The sequence below is a fragment of the Gorilla gorilla genome, chromosome 18 (genome assembly GCF_029281585.2).
Source record: "Gorilla gorilla gorilla isolate KB3781 chromosome 18, NHGRI_mGorGor1-v2.1_pri, whole genome shotgun sequence".
Classification (NCBI taxonomy): Eukaryota; Metazoa; Chordata; class Mammalia; order Primates; family Hominidae; genus Gorilla; species Gorilla gorilla.
In genome coordinates, this window is record NC_073242.2 from 79,818,968 (window position 1) to 79,844,159 (window position 25,192).

At 35.3% G+C, this 25,192-nt stretch overlaps 1 protein-coding gene across 15 annotated transcripts in view; it reads left to right on the forward strand.

Annotated features, from left to right (window-relative positions):
- The window catches only part of CYLD (CYLD lysine 63 deubiquitinase), a 55,177-nt gene that overhangs the window by 1,363 nt on the left and 28,622 nt on the right, over positions 1-25,192 (forward strand). For 8 of the 15 annotated variants that reach the window (XM_055366066.2, XM_055366058.2, XM_055366072.2 and 5 more), the window contains 3 exons: positions 6,311-6,964; positions 8,362-8,664; positions 11,058-11,163. In XM_055366066.2, coding sequence (XP_055222041.1) covers positions 6,461-6,964; positions 8,362-8,664; positions 11,058-11,163 — 913 coding nt within the window. In that variant the 5' untranslated portion in view covers positions 6,311-6,460. The remainder of the gene's footprint in view (positions 1-6,310; positions 6,965-8,361; positions 8,665-11,057; positions 11,164-25,192) is intronic. The other 7 variants (XM_004057637.5, XM_055366049.2, XM_055366057.2 and 4 more) reach the window with 1 other exon arrangement.

Here is a 25,192-nt window from a genome sequence, read left to right on the forward strand (position 1 = left end):
ACCCAGGCCTTGAGAGGGTGTTCATTTGATTGGTGGCTTTCTACACACCCCCTCATGCCCCAAGTAGACTGAATGGCCTTAAGAATTTAGCCTCCCATTCCCCACTGAGCAGTAGGTGGATTTGAACTAGAACAGTATTAGGAGAAAATGATTTGCTGGAAATTCTTATTGAAGTAACACCCAGAACATTCTCTAATATTCTGCTGCAAAATTGTATAGTATTCTTGCAAATAAACCTTCCTCTGGGTGGTAACTTTTGTGAGAAGCAGATAAGGCTTGTTATATAAAGCACAACTAGCATTAAGCAGCAATGATTTTTATAGTCTGGCACACCTAAACTGTGGTTTTGTTTGATTTAAGGAAGTCTCCAACACAAGGAGAGAGAAAGGAATAGTTATGTTGTTTATCAAACTATTAGTATTTTGTTCCTGATTTTCACACTATGATTTAAATTAGATTTTTTTTCATTGGTTGTACAGAATTTATAAGCATCATACATGCTAGTGAGGCTGTAGGAAGCTAGTATCAAATAAACCTCAAAACAACTTGGTTTCGTAATTGTGAAATTTTCCGTATTTGTTTCTTCTTATATGTATAACAATGAAGTGGTTTAGCATGATTTCATTTTATCTAGAGAATTAGTGAAGTTTTAGGCAAAATTCATTAAATACTCCCAATTCCTGAGTCTTTTTCTCTTCTCTTTCTCTTGGTTTAATCCCTTAAACAGGAGGAGGAAATGCAATTTTGTTTTCACTGTTACGACTTGAGTCTTTCATTCATTTCTCTGTATTCAGTGCCTAGCATATGCCAGGCTCTCGTGTGGGCACTGGATAATATAAAAATGAAGGACTTGGGGAATTCACAGTTTGGCAGTGGAGTGGCTAGGTTTAACACTAGAGAGGCAGCAGTATTCCTTGTTCCAGTGGGAATATGCAGATGTGAGAGGCTCTTCTTTTCTTTTTTTTTTTTACCTTATAAATCCCACTTGTATTAGGGACTGTGTACTTGTGACACAAATTAGTCATTGAGGAAAATTAAAATGGACTCAGTCTTTTTTCTGGCCACAGAATCTCTGTATCTCTATTCTTTAGCTGTTTAGAAATATAACAGCTTTGTCTTTTAGTGAGAGATGTTCTTTTTTAAAAGGATGATCATTCTAGCTATCCAGAAGCTTTTGGAAAAAGGCCCACATGTCTTCTTTCTTTGGTGTTCAAGCTGACCTTCCTACCTCTTTGCCATTTATAATTAGGGGCAGAATTAAGTATTGTAAGTTTTATTCTAATTTAAATAGCTTCCTGTGGTTTTTAGAACAAGCAGGATATCTTAGGAGATGCAAAAAGCTCTTGAATTGGATCTGTCTTTGTGAGATCCTTATGAACAATATAACCTGATAACTTGAGAATCAGAAAAACACTGCATCTTCTGGATAACTGCATTGTTAGTTTTCTGTAGCTACTGATGTTCATTTGTACTATATGTTGCCTTTCAGAATGTGGTAATTGTAATCTTTAACATTTTCATGTAAAATGTATTTCCTGATCATCTTTCCATTGTCTTCATGGAAAATTGATAAATATTTGTGCCTTCCAACTCTCGTCTTGGTTGAATGACTTTATCTTAATACAAATAAGTTCCCCTTTACTCAGAATCCAGACCATCAACAAGCTCAGATAACCAGAAATGTTTTCAAATCTATGTGAACCTGAACTGTTCTCCTTCGTCAGCGTCCTCAAAGGAAAGGCCTTCTGTTCAACATGACTTTAGGGTTAAACATATTATTGTGTTTCAACTCGTTGGTAATTTTCATTCAGTATTTATTACCAAGATATTCATAATCACACAGTTATCCAGCCTGAAGTAAGATAGTATTTAGATGAGTCATTTGTGATATACTCACTCAAAGTGATTCAACCTGCAAAATAATAAGAGAATACAAGTGAAAATTTCTCCCTTCACACTGACTCCTCACCCCCACCTGCCCTACGGTGACTTTGAATTTAGCTGTGCTTCTTTTTCCTTCAGTTGTCTTACTGTTCCCTAGGCCTTTACTTAAAGGCAGAAGCTGAGTGAATGTGGATTGATGTTGGGGTTTTTTTTTGTGTGTGTTCTCTCTTTCCTCTTTGTTTTTGTTTTTTTTTTTTTGAGACCAGGTCTTGCTCTGTCACCCAGGCTGGAGTGCAGTGGCGTGATCATAGCTCTCTTCAGCCTGGACCTCCTGGGCTCTAGCGATCTTCCCATCCTCCAGAGTAGCTGGGACCCTGAGTAGCTGGGCCCACAGGCAGACACCACCACACCCGGCTAATTTTCTTTTCTTTTTTTTTCTTCCTTTTGGGACAGGCTCTCATTCTGTCACCCAGGCAGGAGTGCAGTAGTGCTATCACAGCTCACTAAAGCCTTGAACTCCAGGGCTTAGGGGATCCTCCCACTTCAGCCTCCAAAGTGCTGGGATTACAGGAGTGAGCCACTGTGCCTAGCCTAGATGATGTAGTTTTCAGTATCTAACTCTGTACTGAAAGCGTAAAAAATACCAAACTAAGAAACCAACCTTCTTGATGATAAATAACTCATTTACAATGTGATTTAGATCTTTCCCTTCATATTGTGTTGAGTCAGTTTTTACTGCTTGGAGTACCTAAGACTTTAACTATTTAACTACTATGCACATCCCAGTGAAAGTAGACTGTTGGTGTTATATTCACTTCTACAGTGGGGAGAAATGTATGTTAGCATATTTTTATTGTAATACTGGTATTTTGAGTACATAAAATAAATAAATAAATAAATATATATATATATTACGGAGTGTGTATATATGTGAGAGAGTGTGTGACAGGGTCTTGCTTTTTCACCCAGGCTGAAGTGCAGTGGCGTGATCATGGCTTGCTGCAGTCCCTTCCTCCAGGGCTCAAGCCATCCTCCCACCTCAGCCTCACAAGTAGCTGGGACTACAGGCACATGCCATCACACCTGGCTAACTTTTGTACTTTTTGTAGAAATGAGGTTTCACTGTGTTGCACAGGCTGGTCTCAAACTCCTGGGCTCAAGCTGTCCACTCACCTTGGCTTCCCAAAGTGTTGGGATTACAGGCGTGAGTCACTGTGCCTGGCCGAGAATATTAATGATCATTCAGTTGATTGCCTTGTATATCTCTAGACTCGAGCCGTAAAGTTTCCCATTCAACTTTCTGTATCAGTTACAGTGAAGAGAATCAATTTTTAATAAGAGAGTTTCAAACTTGTTCTTAATATATTCTTTCTGAAAGAGGAAAGGCTGTATCCTTTATTTTTGGATAATGCTTTTGAAATATTTGATAACTTGTGCTTGAGTATTTTAGTTGTCTAACATGACCCATCCTGTTGCTAAGTCTAAGCTCATTTCCACTTGTGCTAATGAAAGTTAGGAAAAAAGTTACCACTCCTTGTAGAGTTCACTTTAAAATATGGTACTTGAAAGCTATAGTTTATTACCCTAAAACATTTTTATAAACCTAGCAGTTATATCAATTTTTACTGTGGATTCTTTTCCTTAAATTATTTCAGAAAGCAAGCTTATAATCAAATTTATTTAACATAATGTCCTAATGCACATATAGTAATTTAGTTTTGTCTTAATAATAGATTATTAGCATTAATGATTTTTGTTTTAAATTGTGACATGAATAGTTAAGCTACAGGACCAACAGAGTAGGAGCTGTTGGTATAAAGCAATTATTAAGATTCAGGGAAGTTTCTGATTGTAATATTTGAAGACATTATTCTTAGGGATTTTAAAAAAGAATTTCTTTTCAAAATAGAATTACTTTACCTTTTTCAAAAAAATTTTGGCCCTAAAAATCTAAATTCATTTTAAAGAGAACCAAAACAACAGCTCATTTTTTTGAAAGTTGCTTTTTGACTGTCTTAACCTTCCGCGAGTGACCAGAATCTCTATTCAATAAAGCCTATGTGCGCTTTGCTCCTAAAGACCCTTTCAGAATGTATGCATTCCTCTTTTCACGATTGTTGCTTTGTTTTTTCAAACACACAAACATATTTCACTACCTGGCTTCTCAGAACTGATTCGAAGCGATAAGTTGGAAAGCAACAAGGCCGTAAAAGGAGTCAAATGCATACAGCAGGAAACCACAGAAAATGGCTGATTGCAAGGGAAAACTCTAGACAGTAGATCTGTAGAAAGCATTCGCGACCTCAGGAAGCATAAGATACAGCCTTTTAACAAAATAACAGCCTTGCAGATCAAGAGTTATGCAAAATAATTTACAGTCATAATGATACATCAATGATCAAGAAAAAAATAAGGACGTTTTCTTGTGGAAAGTGTTGACATGTTAAAAGCATTTTGGTCAAAAAGAACCAACACTTCAGTTTGATCCTTTAAAGGAATAGAACCAAATTGAGGGGTTGGATAGCTGTTTGGGCAGCCCTTATAAGGAGTTTTGTTTATATTGTGTCAAGATAGAGGTTTCCACAGGTGTCTTATATAAGTGGCAAATATAAATTGATCCCATTCTTGCTGAAGTAGACAGTGCCCTCAAGTGGAATTAAAACAAACACACCACAAAAAAGAAGAAAAGAGAACCACTTCATGCTACCTCTGCTTTTACCCTCACTGAGTGTTACACAGGTATTTCAGTCATGTTGGTTTGAAGGAGGTGCCTAACCTGTATCCTGTCTTGGCTAAACCACATGTCTCATGCTGGCTTGTAGAGGGAGAGACTTTTAGAAATGTTACCATTATGGAATACTTCATTATCTAGCAGTGCTTTCTAAAAGAAGTGTTCCACTGTGTATAGATTTGCCAGGTTGTTTGATCATTAAGTGATTAAATCTAAAATTTGGTTCTTTAGGAGTATTTATTTTTTAATTGCTAGAATAAAATAAATATGATAGTGCTATCAATTGCAGCCATTACCCAGAATAATGGAAATGGATACCTCTATCTCAAGGAAGGATGAAATGAAAGTACTGTCTTTGGAAACCAGATAGCCACATTCTTATGACAGGGATACCTAGGAAGTATTGTTTTCAGCAGAAAATTAATTAAAATAATGAAGTAAAGTCTCAGTTTGAATTAATGAAATTGTGTAGTTTTTTAACCATCAGTTAAAATAGGTTTGAGAATGAGCCTACTTCATTGGAAAGATTATTATTCTTGTAAAAATTTTAAATGAGGACCAGGTGCAGTTGCTCATGCCTGTAATCCTAGAACTTTGGAAGGCCAAGGTGGGAGGATCACTTGAGTCCAGGAGTTTGAAACTGCAGTGAGCTATGATCGCACCAATGTACCCAAGCCTGGGTGACAGAGCGAGACCCTGTCTCAAAAATAAATAAATAAAATAAAAATAAATGAAAATTTGAAAAAGAAATAATAGAAAGAAATTATAATGCAGTTATATCATGATATTCCCTTGCTATGTAGTACAAGTTTTGATGCTACAAAATTGATTTTTAAAATATTTTAATATAGTCATATTATAATATCTGATATTTGCGATTTGAGAAATCAGATAACTATGATTAATGTGATGAACATTGCCCATCTTCAGATAAAATATATGAAATGAAGTTGAGTCAGAGGTAAAATGTTCCATTATCACAATATGGCCATATCATAGCTATCATTTATAGGCATGAGCCACACAGCTCAGCCTGAATGCTACTTTTAAAAGTTTATTAGTGTCAGAATATGGGACAGGCCTGGTGGCTTACGACTGTAATCCCAGTGCATTGGGAGGCCAAGACAGGAGGATTGTTTGAGCCCAGGAGGTCAAGACCAGCTTAGGCAACATAGTGAGACCCTGTCTCTACAAAAAGTAGAAAGCTTAGCTGTGTGTGGTGATATGCGTCTATAATACCAGTTACTCGGGAGGCTGAGGTAGGAGGATCACTTGAGCCTGGAAGGTCTTGGCCACAGTGAACTGTGATTGTGCCATTGCAGTCCAGCATGGGCAACAAGAGTGAGACCCTGTCTCAAAACAAATAAATAAAAATAAATTTAAAAAAGTTAGAATATGTATATAAGGGTAATCTTTAAAAGTTTTTACTAGAATCTGATTTTATAAATTTCAGTGTCTTGGAAGCAAACATTGTGTTGTCTTTGAAAGTACTTTACAATTGGATTTCATTAATTAAATATGCGCAGTTACAGTAGATAAAAGTAATATACTGTATGTCTTTTAGCCCTTTTAGATATTTTTTGAAAATATTTGTGTGTATGTGTTTACTGGTCAAATGAAAATTTTAAAAATCTTCAGTCTTAATTTTCAGTCATGTAGAATGAAGTCTAAAGTTTATTTTTGCTTTTTCACTAGGCATTTTGATTTCCTTTCTTTTTACAGCATGGACACCACGTTGCTGAAAACATGCTTTGGGACTGCCACTGAATTTATCTTTTGTGGTTTTGTGACAAAGTTATTAGTAGTTTCCCTTTTTTGAATTAGTATTTTGAAGTTAATATCACAATGAGTTCAGGCTTATGGAGCCAAGAAAAAGTTACTTCACCCTACTGGGAAGAGCGGATTTTTTACTTGCTTCTTCAAGAATGCAGCGTTACAGACAAACAAACACAAAAGCTCCTTAAAGTACCGAAGGGAAGTATAGGACAGTATATTCAAGATCGTTCTGTGGGGCATTCAAGGATTCCTTCTGCAAAAGGCAAGAAAAATCAGATTGGATTAAAAATTCTAGAGCAACCTCATGCAGTTCTCTTTGTTGATGAAAAGGATGTTGTAGAGATAAATGAAAAGTTCACAGAGTTACTTTTGGCAATTACCAATTGCGAGGAGAGGTTCAGCCTGTTTAAAAACAGAAACAGACTAAGTAAAGGCCTCCAAATAGACGTGGGCTGTCCTGTGAAAGTACAGCTGAGATCTGGGGAAGAAAAATTTCCTGGAGTTGTACGCTTCAGAGGACCCCTGTTAGCAGAGAGGACAGTCTCCGGAATATTCTTTGGAGTTGAATTGCTGGTAAGTTTGATAAACCATTTTAGTAGTGTGTTTGTGTTCATGTGTCTGTGTATTTGTATGCACATACATATTTTTCTCCTTAAATACGAAATAAATTTTCCCAAGAGTCTTCTGTAATTTTTAATATTCATCATCCTTGCTGATGAATCCATGTTATGGTTGAATCCATAATCCAAAACTTGCTTATAGTTGTCACTGATAATATGTGTGAAAATCACCTTGGCGTTTATTTCTGTTGGAAAGAGACCCAAGAACTCTGTGATATGTTTCCAAGCTTAATATTCATTCTTGAGAACTTAAATGTCAATTATATTTTGACATTCTTGCAAATAGAATTGTATGCCTTCTTTGCTTCTTGATTTAATTTCTTTTGTTTACTTTTTAATGATGAATTGTGAAGATGTAAGGATGATGTCGAAACTTTTAAAAAACTGTGTACTATGGTAGGAACATACAAAGAGATTCACCTGGTTATTGCAGACATATATATTTTAGAAATTTTAACATTGCCTGTATTAAACATGAACGCTACCAGTTGTAAATAGTTACATCAAAAATTGTTAATTACCCTGCGTTATCATCTATAGGTTTCTTAGTTCTTCTTAATGTATGTTATTAAATAACAATTTAGATATAAGATTTTTGAAAAAAAAGTTGCAGAAATTTAAACTTGCTTATAATTGTCCCTGATAATATATGTGAAAATCCTTAGAATTTATTTCTACCGGAAGGAGACCCAAGAATGCTGTGATATGTTTCCAAACTTAATATTCATTCACAAGAACTGAAATGCCAATTACATTTTGACACTCTTGCCAATAGAATTGCATGTCTTCTTTGCTTCTTGATTTAATTTTTTTTAAAAGCAGTGATTGTAAACAATTAGGAATTTGAATCCCAGTTAAGCCATTTACTAGCTGGGTTGCCAGGTTACTTAACAAAGCTACTTAACTTCTCTAATTCTGCATCCTTACCTGTACAATGGTGTTAATAGTACATGACTTGTAGTGTTTTTGTGGTACATTGATGCAAGATTTAAGCACAGTGACTGACAATAAGTGCTTAATGAATGGAGCTAGCATTATTGCTATTTTAAAGTAACATTTTCTTTTTATAACCAAATTAATGTTAGAATCACAACGTGGAATTCAGCCTAGCTTTCTCATGATAGAGTTATGAATTGAAATTATCAGATAATATTATTTTAGCATCAGATACAGCTTCTTATTTTTTAAAACACTCTAAATCCAACAGAAACTGCTAATAATTGTATTTCTTATTATATGTATCATTTAGAATTTGTCCAGAGTGATTTTCCTGAAATCCCTAGAGTGAACCCCTTTTCCTATGGATCGTCTTTCTATATCTATTTCTTTCCCTTCTCTCTTAAAAACTAGGAAGAAGGTCGTGGTCAAGGTTTCACTGACGGGGTGTACCAAGGGAAACAGCTTTTTCAGTGTGATGAAGATTGTGGCGTGTTTGTTGCATTGGACAAGCTAGAACTCATAGAAGATGATGACACTGCATTGGAAAGTGATTACGCAGGTCCTGGGGACACAATGCAGGTCGAACTTCCTCCTTTGGAAATAAACTCCAGAGTTTCTTTGAAGGTTGGAGAAACAATAGAATCTGGAACAGTTATATTCTGTGATGTTTTGCCAGGAAAAGAAAGCTTAGGATATTTTGTTGGTGTGGACATGGTAAGAAAATTTTGGATTAAATATCTTTGTGATATATATATTAGTTTATATATATATGTATATATATATAAACATATATATACACACATATATGTATAGTTTATATATATATGTATTAGTTTTAGGACCAATTTACTTGCAAATTGAACACTTTGAATATTTAACGTGATCTAATTTGGAGTACTTTAAAGAACATGTTCTAATTTATCTTTGGTAAAGGAGCATTGAAATAGAACAGGGGTCTAGATACAGATTACATTTACTTTTTTTTTTCCCATTTGAATAAACTAGAATAATGTTCTCTATCTTTAAATTTGCCTTATTGTAGCTGACCAGTAGACAAAACAAAACAAGACAAAACACAATTATATTACTTGAAGTCCTATTTTTCTTTATTTTGAAACAGTTTTTTGGGGTAATCTATTTTTTTGTGATATTCTACACAATTTAATGGCTGATCTGATTTTAATAATTAGTATAAAAATCATTTATAGAAAATACCTGAGTAGAGGAAAACCACATTGATTTTGAGGAATAGACAATCAGAATATCTCATAGGATTTCATTCATTTTAAAAACCTTTTTTAATTGTGGTAAAATATACATAACAAAATTTATCACTTAAGCATTTTTAAGTGTACATACGGTGGCATTAAGTGTATTCACGTTGTTGTACTGTCACCTGTTCATCTCCAGAACTTTTTCATCATCCCAAACCGAAACTCTGTGCCTGTTTAACAGTAACTGCCCACTTTCCCCAACCTCTGCTAACCACAGTTTCTTCTGATTTCTCTGTCTGAATTTGCCTGTTCTAGGCTCCTCATAAGAGTGGAATCATACAACATTTGACCTTTTGTTTGTGTCACTTATTTTTAATGTTTCCTTACAATCATACTTTTTAATAATGGATCCATTCCAGTGTGGTTCATTGAATTATACCTGTGGCATTGAAAGAATAAGAAGAGAAAGGCTGAGACCATTTTTATCATATATTGAACACATGGGCAAGACTTTGTTATGTATAAAGAAGGAAATTCATATGGAATTACTGAACACTAGAATGATTAGGAGGCGATGTGAGTAGTAATCTCTTATACTCACAATGGGGATGCTTTTAGTCATCATTTTTATCTGTTCAGGTATACTTTTTGGTTGGTAAGGTAATGTTCTAGTGTAATGTTTCCTGTGCTTGAAAATTCCAGGAAATTCTATTTGATACTCATTGGTTAGTTACTAAACAAACGTTTACTCTTAACATGTGAAAAGTTAGAACCAGAGTAAAACATGTATGCCCCTCAGGATAGCTGACAATAAAGCACTCCTTTTAACCAATATTCTTTAAATAGTAATTCAGTCTTTATTTCAAGGAGAATTGTGGCCTTCATGGAGGGAAGATTGGAGAAAGAGGGCCACTGGTCATTGGGGTTGGTCTCCCCTTGCGTCAGGCTCTTTACCTTGGGCCTCAAACTTGGCAGAAGCTGTTTAGGGTTTAGGCCTTGCCTTTTTCAGATGGCGGTCTGGGGTCAGCTTGTTTACCTGAGGCAAGCTGCCTAGAGATTTGCCCTGCCAGCTTCTCTCCCTGCCTCCATCTGTCCCATAGCTGACTTGTGCAGATATTCGTTCCAAACACTTCTATTATAGTCCTTGAGAGGAAAGTTCTGGCAAATGCTAGAACTTCTTTCTTTATCTCCTTTTCCTTCTATTCATGGTTTATTTCCAGGGACATTTTAGCATGCCATGCACATTGGTGCCCAGGGCAGTTGTCTGACTGGCCCGTCTACTGATGTAGTTCGCTGTACAGCACAGTGCTAGTTGGCACTATATTAGAATATCAGATGATTAAATATAAACATCTCCATCTTGGAGAAGATTCCTATATGCTCATAAATGACAAAAGAACAATTAGAAAATAGACTTTTTATGTACAGAAAGGCATACAGAAGTTCAGATGGACTATTTAAATGCTTAGGAAATATGAAGAACTTAGGGCTAATTAGAGGCAGGTTTCTGGGTGAAATAATATATTATTAATGAAACTTCCTGTGCAAAATACTGTCTTTTTAAACCTCAAATGGGTGTTATCCTACAGATTAGTATTTATTGTTCAGTAAAGTATGAAAAAAACACTTTCAATTCTTTGGTTATCTGGGGGTTTACTATCACTTGGTTATTCTTGACTCTCATTTCCCTAAAGAAAAAAATGAACAAACGAATGAAAAAAGCAAAGCCTTATTACTATGGCAACTATTCCTAACGTATTCTTTCTTTCTTTTAGGTAAAATTGTTAACATTTACCAATGTAAAATATTTTGGAGGATTCTTTATGGAAAATACAGACTTCCACATTTACATTTCATTGAGGAGGATTTTAATGTTTATTATTTAATTTCTAGGATAACCCTATTGGCAACTGGGATGGAAGATTCGATGGAGTGCAGCTTTGTAGTTTTGCGTGTGTTGAAAGTACAATTCTATTGCACATCAATGATATCATCCCAGGTATGTTTTCTTTGTTTTATACATTTATAAGGCAAACTTTTTTTTTAATTTTTTATTTTTTTATATCAATAAGTTTTGGGGGAACAGGTGGTGTTTGGTTACATGAATAAGTTCTTTCATGGTGATTTCTGAGATTTTCGTGCACCCATCACCCGAGAAGTGTACTCCGTACCCAATGTGTAGTCTTTTACCCCTTGCCACCCCCCATTCTTTCCCCCTGAGTCCCCAAAGTCCAATGTATTATTCTTACACCTTTGAATCCTCATAGCTTAGCTCCTACATATAAGTGAGAACATACAGTGTTTGGCTTTCCATTCCTGAGTTATTATACTTCTCTTAGAATAATAGCCTCCAATTCCATCCAGGTTGCTGCGAATGCCATTATTTCATTCCTTTTTACGGCTGAGTAGTATTCCATGGTGTATGTATATATATATATACACACACACATATATATACACACATATGTGTATATATACACACATATGTATATATACACGCATATATACATATACACATATGTGTATACACACATATATGTATACATATATGCATATATGTATATATACATATAGATATATACATATATGTATACATATATACATATAGATATATACATATATGTATACATATATACATATATGTATATACATATAGATATATACATATATGTATATATACATATAGATATATACATATATGTATATATACATATAGAGATATATACATATATGTATATATACATATAGAGATATACATATATGTATATATACATATAGAGATATACATATATGTATATATACATATAGAGATATATACATATATGTATATATACATATAGATATATATACATATACACACATATATACATACATATATACATATGTATACACATATATACATACATACATATATACACACATATACACATATGTGTATATATACACACATATACACATATGTGTATATATACACATATATATACTACGTTTTCTTTATCGACTTGTTCATTGATGGGCATTTGGGCTGGTTCCATATTTTTGCAGTCGCAAATTGTGCTGCTGTAAACGTGCATGTGCAAGTATCTTTTTCCTATAATGACTTCTTTTCCTCTGGGTAGATTCCTAGTAGTGGGATTGCTGGATCAAACGCTAGAGCTACTTTTATCTTTAAGGAATCTCCACACTGTTTTCCACAGTGGTTGTACTAGTTTATATTTCCACCAACAGTGTAAAAGTGTTCCCTTTTCACCACATCCATGCCAACATCTATTCTTTTTTGATTTTTTGATTATGGCCATTCCTGCAAGAGTGAGGTGGTATCACATGGTGGTTTCGATTTGCGTTTCCCTGATAATTGATGATGCTGAGCATTTTCCCATATGCTTGTTGGCTATTTGTATATCTTCTTTTGATAATTGTCTAAAAGTGGGCTAATGTCCTTAGCCCATTTTTTGATGGGATTGTTTTTTTCTTGCTGATTTGTTTGAGTTCTTTGTAGATTCTATGTATTAGTTCTTTGTAGGATGTATAGATTGTGAAGATTTTCTCCCACTCTACTGATTATTTCTTTTGCTGTGCAGAAGCCTTTTAGTTTAATTAAGTCTCATCTATTTATCATTTTTGTTGCATTTGCTTTCGGGTTCTTGGTCATGAAGTCTTTGCTTAAGCCAATGTCTGGAAGGATTTTTCCAATGTTATCCTCTAGAATCTTTATGGTTTCAGGTCTTAGATTTAAGTCTTTGATCCCTCTATAAGGCAAACTTTCTAATATGTATTTTGAGAACATAAATGTAAGCTTCAAGATATATTTTTAGAACTTGACTTTTATATTATGGAATTATTAAATAGGATATCCTTTACCCTCAAATGAAAATAATTAAGATTTTTGTTTCCAGACGTATATGAGTATAAGGGTGGCATTAATATGTTTTCATTCACTTTTTCATCACCTGTCCATTCTTGGTGGGGGAAAAAACCCTTCCTGTTAATTAGAAGGATCGGAAAATGTAATAAACTGCTACCTGAGTGAGAGCTTGGTTTAAACTAGAAGGCTTTACACAGACATTGGTCATCTAATCTAATCTAATGTACTGTGGGGAAGATTCTTGCTGGATAACCTGTGAGATCCGTTTTAGTTTTGAGAAGGTGTGATTGATCAGGGATCAGGACTCTAGTCAGAAATAGATTGCTCAACTTTACATTTAGAAGAAAAATCAAGCAATCTTTTATTTTGCCTCAAACAAGTAGCACCTAGTGTCTGCTGTCAGGTAATTGACAATTTCTGTTGATAACAGCATCAACAGTTTCATCCCCCTGCTGTTAGTGGAACTCTCTGTGATACAGGCTAGTGCAATAAAGCCAACAGTGGCAGTCAGAGATGGTGATTCTCATTGAGCATTATGCAACTCTGATTAAAATGTCAGAAGGCCTGCAGGCAGACTGTAGCCAGGAATGTACCAGGCCCTGAGTTAGACGACTTAATACTTTTTTACATTCTTAACAAACTTATAATGTAGGTCTTAATGATCCCCATTTCGCTGATAAAAAGCTGGGGCTCGGATGGACAATTACCAAAATCAAAGTAAATAGTAGAGCCAGAATTTAAATCCACACCTGTCTGATTAGAAAGCTGTGCTCTTTTCAGTACCTCCCCACCCCAAATCCTATCTGTATATTTAGGATGTGAAGACCTGCATAGAAAAGCATACTTCTCAGTCTCACATGTATACTTGGGAATATTGTTTCCATGGAGATATATTTTGTCTCTAATTCTATAAAAGCTGAATTTTGCTACAGCAAGGATCACAATTGAATAAGCAAACTGAATTGTTTTTTTTCAGGTCATTTCAGGTCCTCAGTTTCTTTTGTTGTAAAAATGAAAGGGCTAATACTAGATGATTCTTAAGGTTCCTTTTAGCGTGCACTGTTTGCGCTTCCTGTTTTCCTGTTGCTGAGGCAAGTAATCAATGCTTGTTTTTCAAGTTAGGGCATGCTTTCTGCTTTAGTTTTTAGCTTTACAGCAACAGCACATTAATTTAGTTGGAGGTATAGGATTCAAATGATAGCTTTATTTCAATTTTACTTCTTCAAAGTGTGACATACTTTGCTTTACTTGATGTTTGTAAAATCAATTTTTAATTTATTGCAAATTGAATTCCTAGCTATTTTTTATTTTGCTTCCCTTTGGGAACAAATGATTTACATTTAGGAAAAAGCATATATGTGCTTGATATTTTACTTGGCAAAATTTAATTTAGTTTTTCATGATTTTTTTTTTTTTTGAAACGGGGTCTCGCTTTGTCGCCCAGGGTGGAGTGCAGTGGCGTGGTCTCTGCTCACTGCAAGCTCCGACTCCTGGGTCCACGCCATTCTTCTGCCTCAGCCTTCCGAGTAGCTGGGACCACAGGCGCCTGCCACCACGCCCGGCTAATTTTTTGTATCTTTAGTAGAGATGGGGTTTCACCGTGTTAGCCAGGATGGTCTCGATCTCCTGACCTCATGATCCACCCGCCTCGGCCTCCCAAAGTGCTGGGACTACAGGCGTGAGCCACCGCGCCCGGCCTAGTTTTTCACGATTGTTAATGGAGATAATACAATTTATTTTATGAATTAAAGTACTTTTAAATATTATAATAAATGCTTATGGTTTACAAAACAGTTTAATAAAAGGCCATTCCTTCATTCAGATATTATTAAGCCCTTACCTAGATGTTGGGGATATAGTAGGAAGCAAAACTGGTAAAAATTCTTCTCGTGTGGAGTTTTCATTCTAGTGAGTGGAGACAGACAGTAAATATGTAATGTGTATGATCAATTACATGATAATAAGATGAAAAATGATAAACACAGTGAGGAGGAAGGGAGCACTGGGTTGTAGGGCGGGATTTTTCGATTTCATGTGGGGTAGTTCTGATGAACCTTCTAATAAGGTGACAGTTGAGCTGTTGACATGAAGGAAGTTTGGGAGAGAACATGTGGATTCCAAGGGAGAGCCCAAGGCCGCAGCCAGTGTGGCCAGTTTGAGCAATGTGAAGAGTTGACTGTGGCTGCAGCAGATGGAGTGAGGGAGAAAGTTGTAGGAGCCGCAGCGGGAGCTGGAACAGGTAGTGCTCAGTGGGCTGTTGTGTGGATTCTTGGCTTTCATAGTGACAGAGGTGGGGAGCTATAGGTGGGTTTTGAACAAAGGACAACTCACCCTAATTTGCATTTTTAAATGATCTCTCTGGCTGCCTGTTAAGAATAAACTAGACAGAGGACAGAAACAGGGAGACCAGGAAGGAGACTGTTGTAGTTATCCACGTGAGAGACGGTGGTGGCTGGGATTGGGGTGGTATGAAGAGGATGGTAAGTGAAGGATTTGGATATAATGTCAAGATTTGCAGATGGGTTGGGTGTGAGGTTTAAGAGAGAGAACAGAATCAAGGATGATTCCAAGTTTTGGACTGAGCAACTGGTAGGCTGGAGAGGCAATTTACCCAGGTGGGAAAGACAACAGGAAGAGCATGCATGGGGGAGTGGGAGTTGGAAGTCAGGATCTTGGTTTTGATCATGTTAAAATTGAGTTAGCTATTAAACAATTTCATTTGAATGTTTATGTTAATATTATACAAATTCATGTTTAATCCTTAAAAATGGGCAATGTGCTCATCATTTTCATATTTAAGAAACTTTTGGCTGGGTGCAGTGGCTTATTCCTGTAATCTCAGCACTTTAGGAAGCTGAAGTGGGCAGATCACGTGAGGTCAGGAGTTCGAGACCAGCTTGGCCAACATGGCGAACCCCCCCGTCTCTACTAAAAATACAAAAATTAGCCAGGTGTGGTGGCGGTCACCTGTAGTCCCAGCTACTCAGGAGGCTGAGGCCAGGAGAATCACTTGAACCTGGGAGGTGGGGGTTGCAGTGAGCTGAGATTGTGCCATTGCACTCCAACCTGGGTGACAGAGCGAGACTCCATCTCAAAAAAGAAACTTTTTACTGTAGAATGTATTTGCAAAAGTATATATAACAACATATATTAAGAATAATAATGAACACTCATGAAACTGACCATCTAGGTTAAGGAACAGAACATTAGAAGTACCTTGAAAACCACCTGCAATACCTTGTTTTCATTATAATTGCAATCTCTCCCTAGAGGTGACCGCTATTCTGATTTTTTCATTAATTATTTCCTTGCTTTTTATAATTTAATTATATCTCTGTAGCTAAACAATATACTGTTTAGCCTGCTTTTGAACTTAATGTAGTTACAATCTTACTGATTTTTAAATTACTTGCATCATTTACTTAAAATGTATTTTGAGATTCTTTTCTGTGGATGAGGGCATTAGTAGTTTGTTCACTCTCACTGCTTCATAGTATATTTCGTCATGTGACTATCCCACAGTTTGGTGCCCATTGTAATATTAATGGACGCTTGGGTTTTAGGTTGTTTCCACCTTCTTTTCAACACTTGGTACTGATTAAAATTTTTGCCAGCCTGACAGCTGAGAAATGGTATCTCAAGGTGGTTTAAAAGTTTGTAGTTCCCTGATTACAAGTAGGATCGAACAGCCTTTTATATGTTTATACAACATTTGTGTCTTCTATTAAACACGTATTTTTTGCCTGTTTTTCTGTTGAGTTGCTCATTTATTGATTCATGAGTTCTCTAGTTTTAGAATTTTAATAAAACATCTTTTAATGTTTTGTTATGACATTTTAAACAGAAAAACTGAAAATTTTATATTGAGCATCCTTATGCTTATCATCTAGATCCTACAATCAACATCTTACTTGCTTTATATGTATCTGTCCACCTCTCTATTCACATACTTATCCATCCATCACGTTTTCTTGTGCATTTCACATTAAGTTGCAGATACCAGGTCACTTCCTCCTAAATACTTCAGTGTGCATCTAATTAACTAGAGATAAGTATTTAGGGTTTTCTTTTTCATTTCAGATAGAAGTCACACATATAATGACATACATATGGATTTATATGGGTTTTAACTAATATATATATACCCTTGAATTAGAAACCTCTATCAAGTTATTAAAACAATTTTAAGAAGAAATCATTCATGTATCTCAAATCAAAATTAAAAAGTACAATAAAATATCTCATTTCCATTTTTATCCCCTCTGCCTCAGTTGCCTGCTTACTCCATCCTTTGTTTCTCACTAGTCACAGTTTTTATGAATTTCTTATATATCTTTCCAGTGTTTCTTTATACAATATAAATATTTTTATTCCCCCTTCCCTTTTAATTCAAGAAGTGTAGTAGATACACTATTCTGCTGTTTGCTTTATTCTCTTAATTTTATATGTTAGAACTCTTTGTATATTTGCAAACAGAGGTTCTTGTTTTTTATAGTGTATAATTTTCCATTGTATGGAAAAAAATTCCATAATTTATTTAACCAGTTTCCTATCAATGGACATTTGGGTTGTTTCTGACTTTTTGATATTGCACACAATGTTACTGTAACCTGTACATGTCTGTTTCCCACATGTGCTAGCATATCTGGAGGATATATTCCCAGAAGTGGAGTTGCTTGATGAAAGGGTGTATGCGTTGGTATTGTTCTGGATATTGTTAATTGCCTTCAGTCGTAGATATAACAATTTATATTCCTGCCAGCAGAATACAAGGGGGAACTTACAGCTTTCCCATGAGAGTGTTATTAACTTTTTTTCCAATCTGATAGATAAAAAATATATTTCAGTGTATATAATACATCTGCAAATAGAAATTTGCATTTCTCTGAGTGATGTTGAACATTTTTGCATATGATTAAGGGCAATTTTTCTTTCTGTGAACTGTTTGCATCTGTTGCCTATTTTTAAATTGGGTTAGGTTATTGGCCTTTTTTCTCACTGATTTCTTCATGTGTTAGGGTGGCAAACTCTTCTGTGATGCGAGGTGCAAATGTTGCCCACTCTTCCACCCTCATTTGTCATTTGTCTTTTTTTAAAATTGCTTATTTTTCTGGTCACCCACATTTGTTTTTATTGTGGTAAAATATACCTAACAGGATGTACCATTTTAACAGTTTTTAAGTGTATAATTCAGTGTAAGTATGTTTACAGTTGTGCAACCATCACCACTATCTATTTCCAGAAATCTTGTTCATTATCCCAAATAGAAACTCTATACTCATGAAGAGATAGCTGCTGGTTCCTCTTTCCCTCCAGCCTCTGCTCATCTCTGTTCTCTGCTCTCTGTCCTTATGACTTTGCTTACTCTGGGTATCTCATATTAGTGGAATCATACATTTGTCCTTTGGATCTGGTGCATTTCACTTGGTGTGATGTTTTTGACTTTGGTGCTTTTTGCCATGCAGGATTTATAAAATTTTTATGCTGTTGTATTCTTTTTGTTTTAATAGATTCTGGATTTTGAGTTACTCTAAGGTTATAAAGGAATTTCCCTGTGTTTTCTTCTAGTACTCTGTGGTTTTAGTACATATCTCTATATCTATCTATCTATCTATCTATCTATCTATCTATCTATCTATCTATCTATCTATATCTTTGACCCATTTCTGTTTTATGTGGTATATGATGTGAAATATAAATCCAATCTAGTTTTTATTTTTGCCCACAGGTAGAAGATACCCTGTTGTGTTAGTATCATTTATTAAAAAGTCCCTCTTTACTGGTTTGAGAGGCCACTTTCATCATACTAAATTTCCACGTGTAGTGTGGTATATTTCTGGACTTTCTATTCTGTCTCCCCACGTTTCAATACCACATTGTTCTTAATGATTTTTTAAAAATTGTATATATTCATGGGGTAAAAGTGTAATTGTGCTACACTGCTGTATTGCATTGTGGTGAGGTCAGGGCCTTCAGCACATCCATCACTGGAGCAATGCACATTGTACCCACCAAGCAACCTCCCATCATCCACCCCCCGCCACCCCAAGTCCCCTTTATTCATCTTTCCACACTCTGCTTCCACGTGTGATTCTTTATGTGTTTTAATATTATTAACACTAGTCTCCTCTCACTGTTCTTTTGAATTTTCCTGTTTTATACTGTTTTCAAAACAGTAGTCTTCTTGATAGTTTTGCGTTTTCACGTTTAAGTGTGTTATTCACTTAGATTTGGTTTTGAACAGGATATGAAATATGGGTACAGATATCCAATTTGACCTTCCATGCTTGCTGTGTATAAATCAAGTTTCCAGATGTACACGTGTGGATCTTTCTGAGCCCTGTTATTTCCCTACACTAAAGCCTATCCATAGCTTTAGAAGTCTTGGTAGCTGTGAGAGTACATTTCCATTGTTCGTTTTCTTAATGAATGTCTTGGCTATTGTTAGCCTTTGGGCTTCATTGTAAGTTTAACTATCAGCTTCTCAAATACTATAAGAGAGTTCTGTTAGGATTTTGGAATTGCAATTAATCTGTAGAACAATTGGAGGAGAATTGACATTTCTATGATATTAAAACTTCTAATATATAAACATTGTGTATCCTTTCATTTATTTAATTTCCTTTTGGTAAAATTTTATAATTTTCTCCACGAAGAGCTTACTTGCATTTTGATGCATTATAAAGCATATTTTCTAACAGTGTCATGCTGATGTAGAAATACAGTTGACTTTTTTTTTTTAGAAAACAGCTTTACTGAGATCTAGTTTATAATTCACTCAGAGTGTACAAATCAGTGCATTTTAGTGCATTTACAGACATGTGCAATTGTCAAGATAATTTTAGAACATTTTCATCACCTCTAAAAGAAACGCTGCACCCCTTAGTGATCATCTCCCAAACCCTTCATCCTTGTTAGTCGTAAGCAACTACCAGTCTACTTCTGTCTCTGCATATTTGCCTTTTCTGGACATTTCATTGAAATGGAATCACATTATATGTGGTCTTTTGTGATTTACTTTTTTCACTTAGCATAATGTTTTCAAGGTTCCTCCATGTTGTAGCATGTGCCAGAATTTTCTTCCTTCTTAAGGCAGAATAATATTCCGTTGTATGGACACATCACATGTTGTTTATTAATCAGTAGATAGATATTTAGGTTTTTTTTTCACCTTTTGGCTAAAATGAATAATGCTGCTATAAACATGCATGTACAAGTTGTTGTGTGGACATATGCTTTTGTTTCTCTTGGGTTTATATCTAGGAGTGGAATTGCTGGGTCATATGATAACTCTATGTTTAACCATTTGTGGAACTGCCAGACTGTTTCCCAAAGCAGCCACACCATTTTACATTCCTACTAGCAGTGTGTAAGGGTTTTGGTTTCTTCATGTCCTTGTCAATACTTGTTATTATCTGACTTTTTTATTCTAGCCATCCTAGTGGGAATGAAGTCATTTTCAATTGACTTTCGTGTGCTGATTTTTCTTACAAACAGACTTATTAAAATATCTTATTCACAATCCATGGGTTACTTATAAAATATTCAGTCATTATAGTTTGCACATAATAACAGTTTTGCCTCTTCTGAATTCTTTTATTTTTAAAAATGGTTTCTTACTGTCCTAGCTAGGACCTCTAAATACAATATTGAATAGAAGTAGTGATGGAAGGCATCTTGGCCTTTTTTTCTGATCTTAAAGAAAATGCTTTCAACATTTCATTATTAAATGTGATGTTTGCTATAGAGTTTTATTGTTGTATCTGTCATTTATCAGGTTAGAGAAGTTACCTACTGTTCCTAGTTTTCTAACAGTTTTATCATGAATTGATGTTGAATTTTATCAACCCCTTTTTCTCTATTGAGATAATCCTATTTTCTTTTAATCTGCTAATTTTCTTATATTGAATCAACCTTACATCCATGATGTAAACCCAACCTCCTCATGATTCATACTTTGCTTGGTCCAGTTTGCTAGTATTTGCATCCTGTTTTTAAAATCTCTGTTTATAAGAGATATTGGCCTATACTTTTTCCCTCTTAGCTGTCCTTGTCTGGTTTTGGAATCAAAGTCGTGCTTGTCTCATAAAGTACCTGGGAAAGGTTTCTTTTATTTTGTTATTTGAAAGAGTTTATGTAAGATTAGAATTACCTATTCCTTGACTATTTGGCAAAGCTTCTTTTTGTGGAAATGTTTAGCTACTGATGAAATATCCTTTAACATTTGTTTGTTTTTGATTGTCTTTTGCAAGTTTTATTTTTTATGAATGTATCCATTTAATTCATTTTCAAAGCTTTGGGCATAATGTTGTTTATAAAAGCCTCTAAATTTTCTGTTCAACCTCAGCAGCATCTGCCCTTGTGTTCCTATTTTCATCCAAAATATTAATCATTTGTGCTTTCTTATATTCTTCACCAATCTTACCAGTGTTTTCTGACTTTCATTTTTTCAAAGGACCAACTTTTGGCTTTCTTAATTCTTTCTAGATATACTTGTTATTGTTTAAAATATGCTATTATTTTTACTGTGTAACTAGTGCATTTTTTAGGTCTAAGCCTGTAGTTCTCAGCCTGGGATGCTTTTGTCTCCTGGGGACATTTGGCAGTGTCTGGAGATTTTTGATTGCCACATCTGAGGTGAGAGTACTACTGGCCTCTAATGCATGGAGACCAGAGATGCTTCTAAACTTCCTACAGTGCACAGGGCAGCCCTACACAACACAGAATTATCTGGTTCAGAACCTTAGTAGAACTGAGCTTGAGACACTGTGTCCTAAGCAAATTCTAGGAGTTATGCTCATTTTATAATGTTAACTTGCTGGATAGCTATGGGGGAATCACTTGAAAAATAAATTTTCTTTCATTATTTATGTATTCTTGCAGGGATAACCAATTCTGTGCTAATACTGTTTTTCCCAGAGTAAGATGGCTAAATGTAATTTCACTTGTCTTACGAAATCAAATACAGGCATACCTAATTTTATAGTGCTTTTCTTTATTGTGCTTCACAGATATGTGTTTTTTATTAATTGAAGGTTTGTGGCAATTCTGCTTTGGGCAAGTCTGTCAATGCCGTTTTTCCAATAGCATGTGCACACTTCATGTCTCTGTGTCACATTTTGGTAATTCCTGCAATATTTCAAACGTTTTCATTATTATTATATCTGTTAGGGTGATCTGTAATCAATGATCTTTGAGGTGACTATTGAAATTGTTTTAGGGCACCACAAACCACACCCATATAAGATGGCAAACTCCACTGATAAATGTTGTGTGTGTTCTGACTGCTCCACTGACTAGTGGGGCCTCTGTCTCTCTCACTCCTTGGGCCTCCCTATTTCCTGATACCCAAAAATATTAAAATTAGGCCAAGTCATAATCCTACAATGGCCTCTAAGTGTTCCAGTGAAAGAGAGAGTTGCATATCTCTCACTTTAAATCAAAAGCTAGAAATGATTAAGCTTAGTGAGGAAGGTATGTTGAAAACCCGAGAGAGACTGAAAACTAGGCGTCTTGTGCCAAAGTTAGCTAAGTTGTGAATGCAAAGGGATATTTCCTGAAGGAAATTAAAAGTGCTACTTTAGTGAACACATGAATGATAAAAAAGCAAAACAGCCTTATTGCTGATATGGAGAAAGATTTAGTTATCTGGATAGAAGATCAAACCAGCACATTCCCTTAAGCCAAAGCCTAATCCAGAGCAAGGCCCTAACTCTCTTCAATTCTGTAAAGGCTGAGAGAGGTAAGAAAGCTGCAGAAGAAAAGTTGGAAGCTCGCACAGGTTGGTTCATAAACTTTAAGGAAAGATGTCATCACCATAACATAAAAGTGCAAGATGAAGCAGCAAGTGCTGATATAGAAACTGCTGCAAGTTATCAGAAGATCTAGCTAAGTTAATTGATGAAAGTGGCTACATTAAATAAAAGATTTTCAGTGTAGGCAAAACAGCCTTCTATTGGAAGAAGATACCATCTAAGACTTTCATAGCTGAGATGAGTAGTCAATGCCTGGCTTCAAAGCTTCAAAGGATAGGCTGACTCTTTTGTTAGGGGTTAATGCAGTTGGTGACTTTAAGTTGAAGCCAGGATTCTGAAAATCCCAAAATCCTTAAGAATTATGCTAAATCTGCTCTGCCTGTGCTCTATAAATGGAACAACAAAGCCTGGATGACAACACATGTGTTTATAACATGCTTAACTGAATATTTTAAGTCTACTGTTGAGACCTACTGCTCAGAAAAAGGATTCCTTTCAAAACATTACTGTTCATTGATGATGCATCTGGTCACTCAAAAGCTTTGATGGAGATGCACAAGGAGATTAATGTTGTTTTCATGCTCGCTAGCACAATAACTGTTCTGCAGCATATGGATCAAGGAGTAATTTCTATTTGCAAGTTTTATGTAAGAAATACATTCTGTAAGGCTGCCATAGATCAGGATTCCTCTGACAGACTGGGCAAAGTCAATTGAAAACTGTCTGAAAAGGATTCACCATTCTAGATGCCATCAAGAACATTCATGATTTATGGGAGGAGGTCAAAATATCAACATTAACAGGAGTTTGGGAGAAGCTGATTCCAACCCTCATGGATGACTTTGAGGGACTGAAGATTTCAGTGGAAAAAATAACTGTAGATGTGGTGGAAGTAGCAAAAGAGCTAGAACTAGAGGTGGAGCCTGAAAATGTACTTGACTGAATTGCTGTAATCTCATGATCAAACTTGAGCGGATGAAGAAAGGAAAAGTGGTTCATTGAGATGACATCAACTCCTGGTGAGGATATTGTGAACATCGTTGAGATGACAACAAAGGATTTAGAATATTCCATAAACTTAGTAAAGAAGCAGCAGGGCTTGGGAGAGGATTGACTCCAGTTTTGAAAGAGCTTCTATTGTGAGTAAAATGCTATCAAGCAGTATCACATGCTACAGAGAAATCTTTTATGAAAGAAAGAGCCAACTTCATTGTTGTCTTATTTTAGGAAATTGCCACAGTCACTCCAACTTTCAGCAACCATCACCGTGATCAGTCAGCACCCATCCACACTGAGGCAAGAGCCTCCACCAGCAAAAAGACAATGACTCCTTGAAGGCTCAGATAATCATTAACATTTTTTAGCAATGAAATATTTTTAAAATTAAGGTATATACATTATTTTCAATAACATAATGGTATTGCACACGTAATGGACTACAGTATAGTGTAAACATAGCTTTCATATGCACTGGGAAACAAAAACACTTGTGTGACTTGCTTTATTGTGATATTTGCTTTATTGTGGTGGTCTGGAACAGAACCTACAATATCTCCGGGGTGTGCCTGTGTGGGTTTGTGGGTTTCAATTTTTTTTTTTTTTAAATTTCCAAAGGGTACTTTTGAAAGCTCAAAAAATAATTAAAAAAAAAAAGCATTTTAGATTGAAAGTAACCGTTCTCTTTACCTACCTTAATTGCATTTCTTTGAATTTTACATTTTACAACTGAATGCAATTCATTATATTGAATAAGTTAGGAGACTAGGGAAATCGTTAGTTTAGTATTATAATTTAAGACTGAGATACCTGAACTATGAAGTTGGCTTATGTATAATTGATTGTTTTTCTCAGTTGGCTGTAGAATAAATACTTGAAGTGCTTTCTCCCACACACACACTCTAGAGCTGTATTTCCTTATGTCTATTTTTTCCACATCTCAATTTGGTTTGAAATGTAAATTATCTTGGGTTCTACAGTAGCACTTAAAAAGAAAAGCAAAGAAAAAAACCACCCTTTCTATTTTTCCTGGAATATAACCTGACAAGGAATTCTTCATTAGTAGTATTTATCTTAAAAACATTTACGGTTTTGTTTTATTAAAATATTGGTGGAGGATTAAGATAATAAAAATTAGTTACATGAATATCTTGGGCGTCACTTGTCAGGCACACTTTGATCTTCTAAATCAGTAGTTATCATTGTCATTATTGCTGGCTCAGAGCAGTGAAGAGAAAGGAAAAGAATGGTATTTTTTTTTCTTTTAAAGCTTGATTTTCATAAACCCTCAATAGGAGATAATTAAGAATGATACCAGCATTTATAACATAATACATAAATTACACTTATTTGTCAACAAAATAAAGCTTGCAAATAGACTTTAAAAACTAAAGTTGTTTAAATGAAAATTA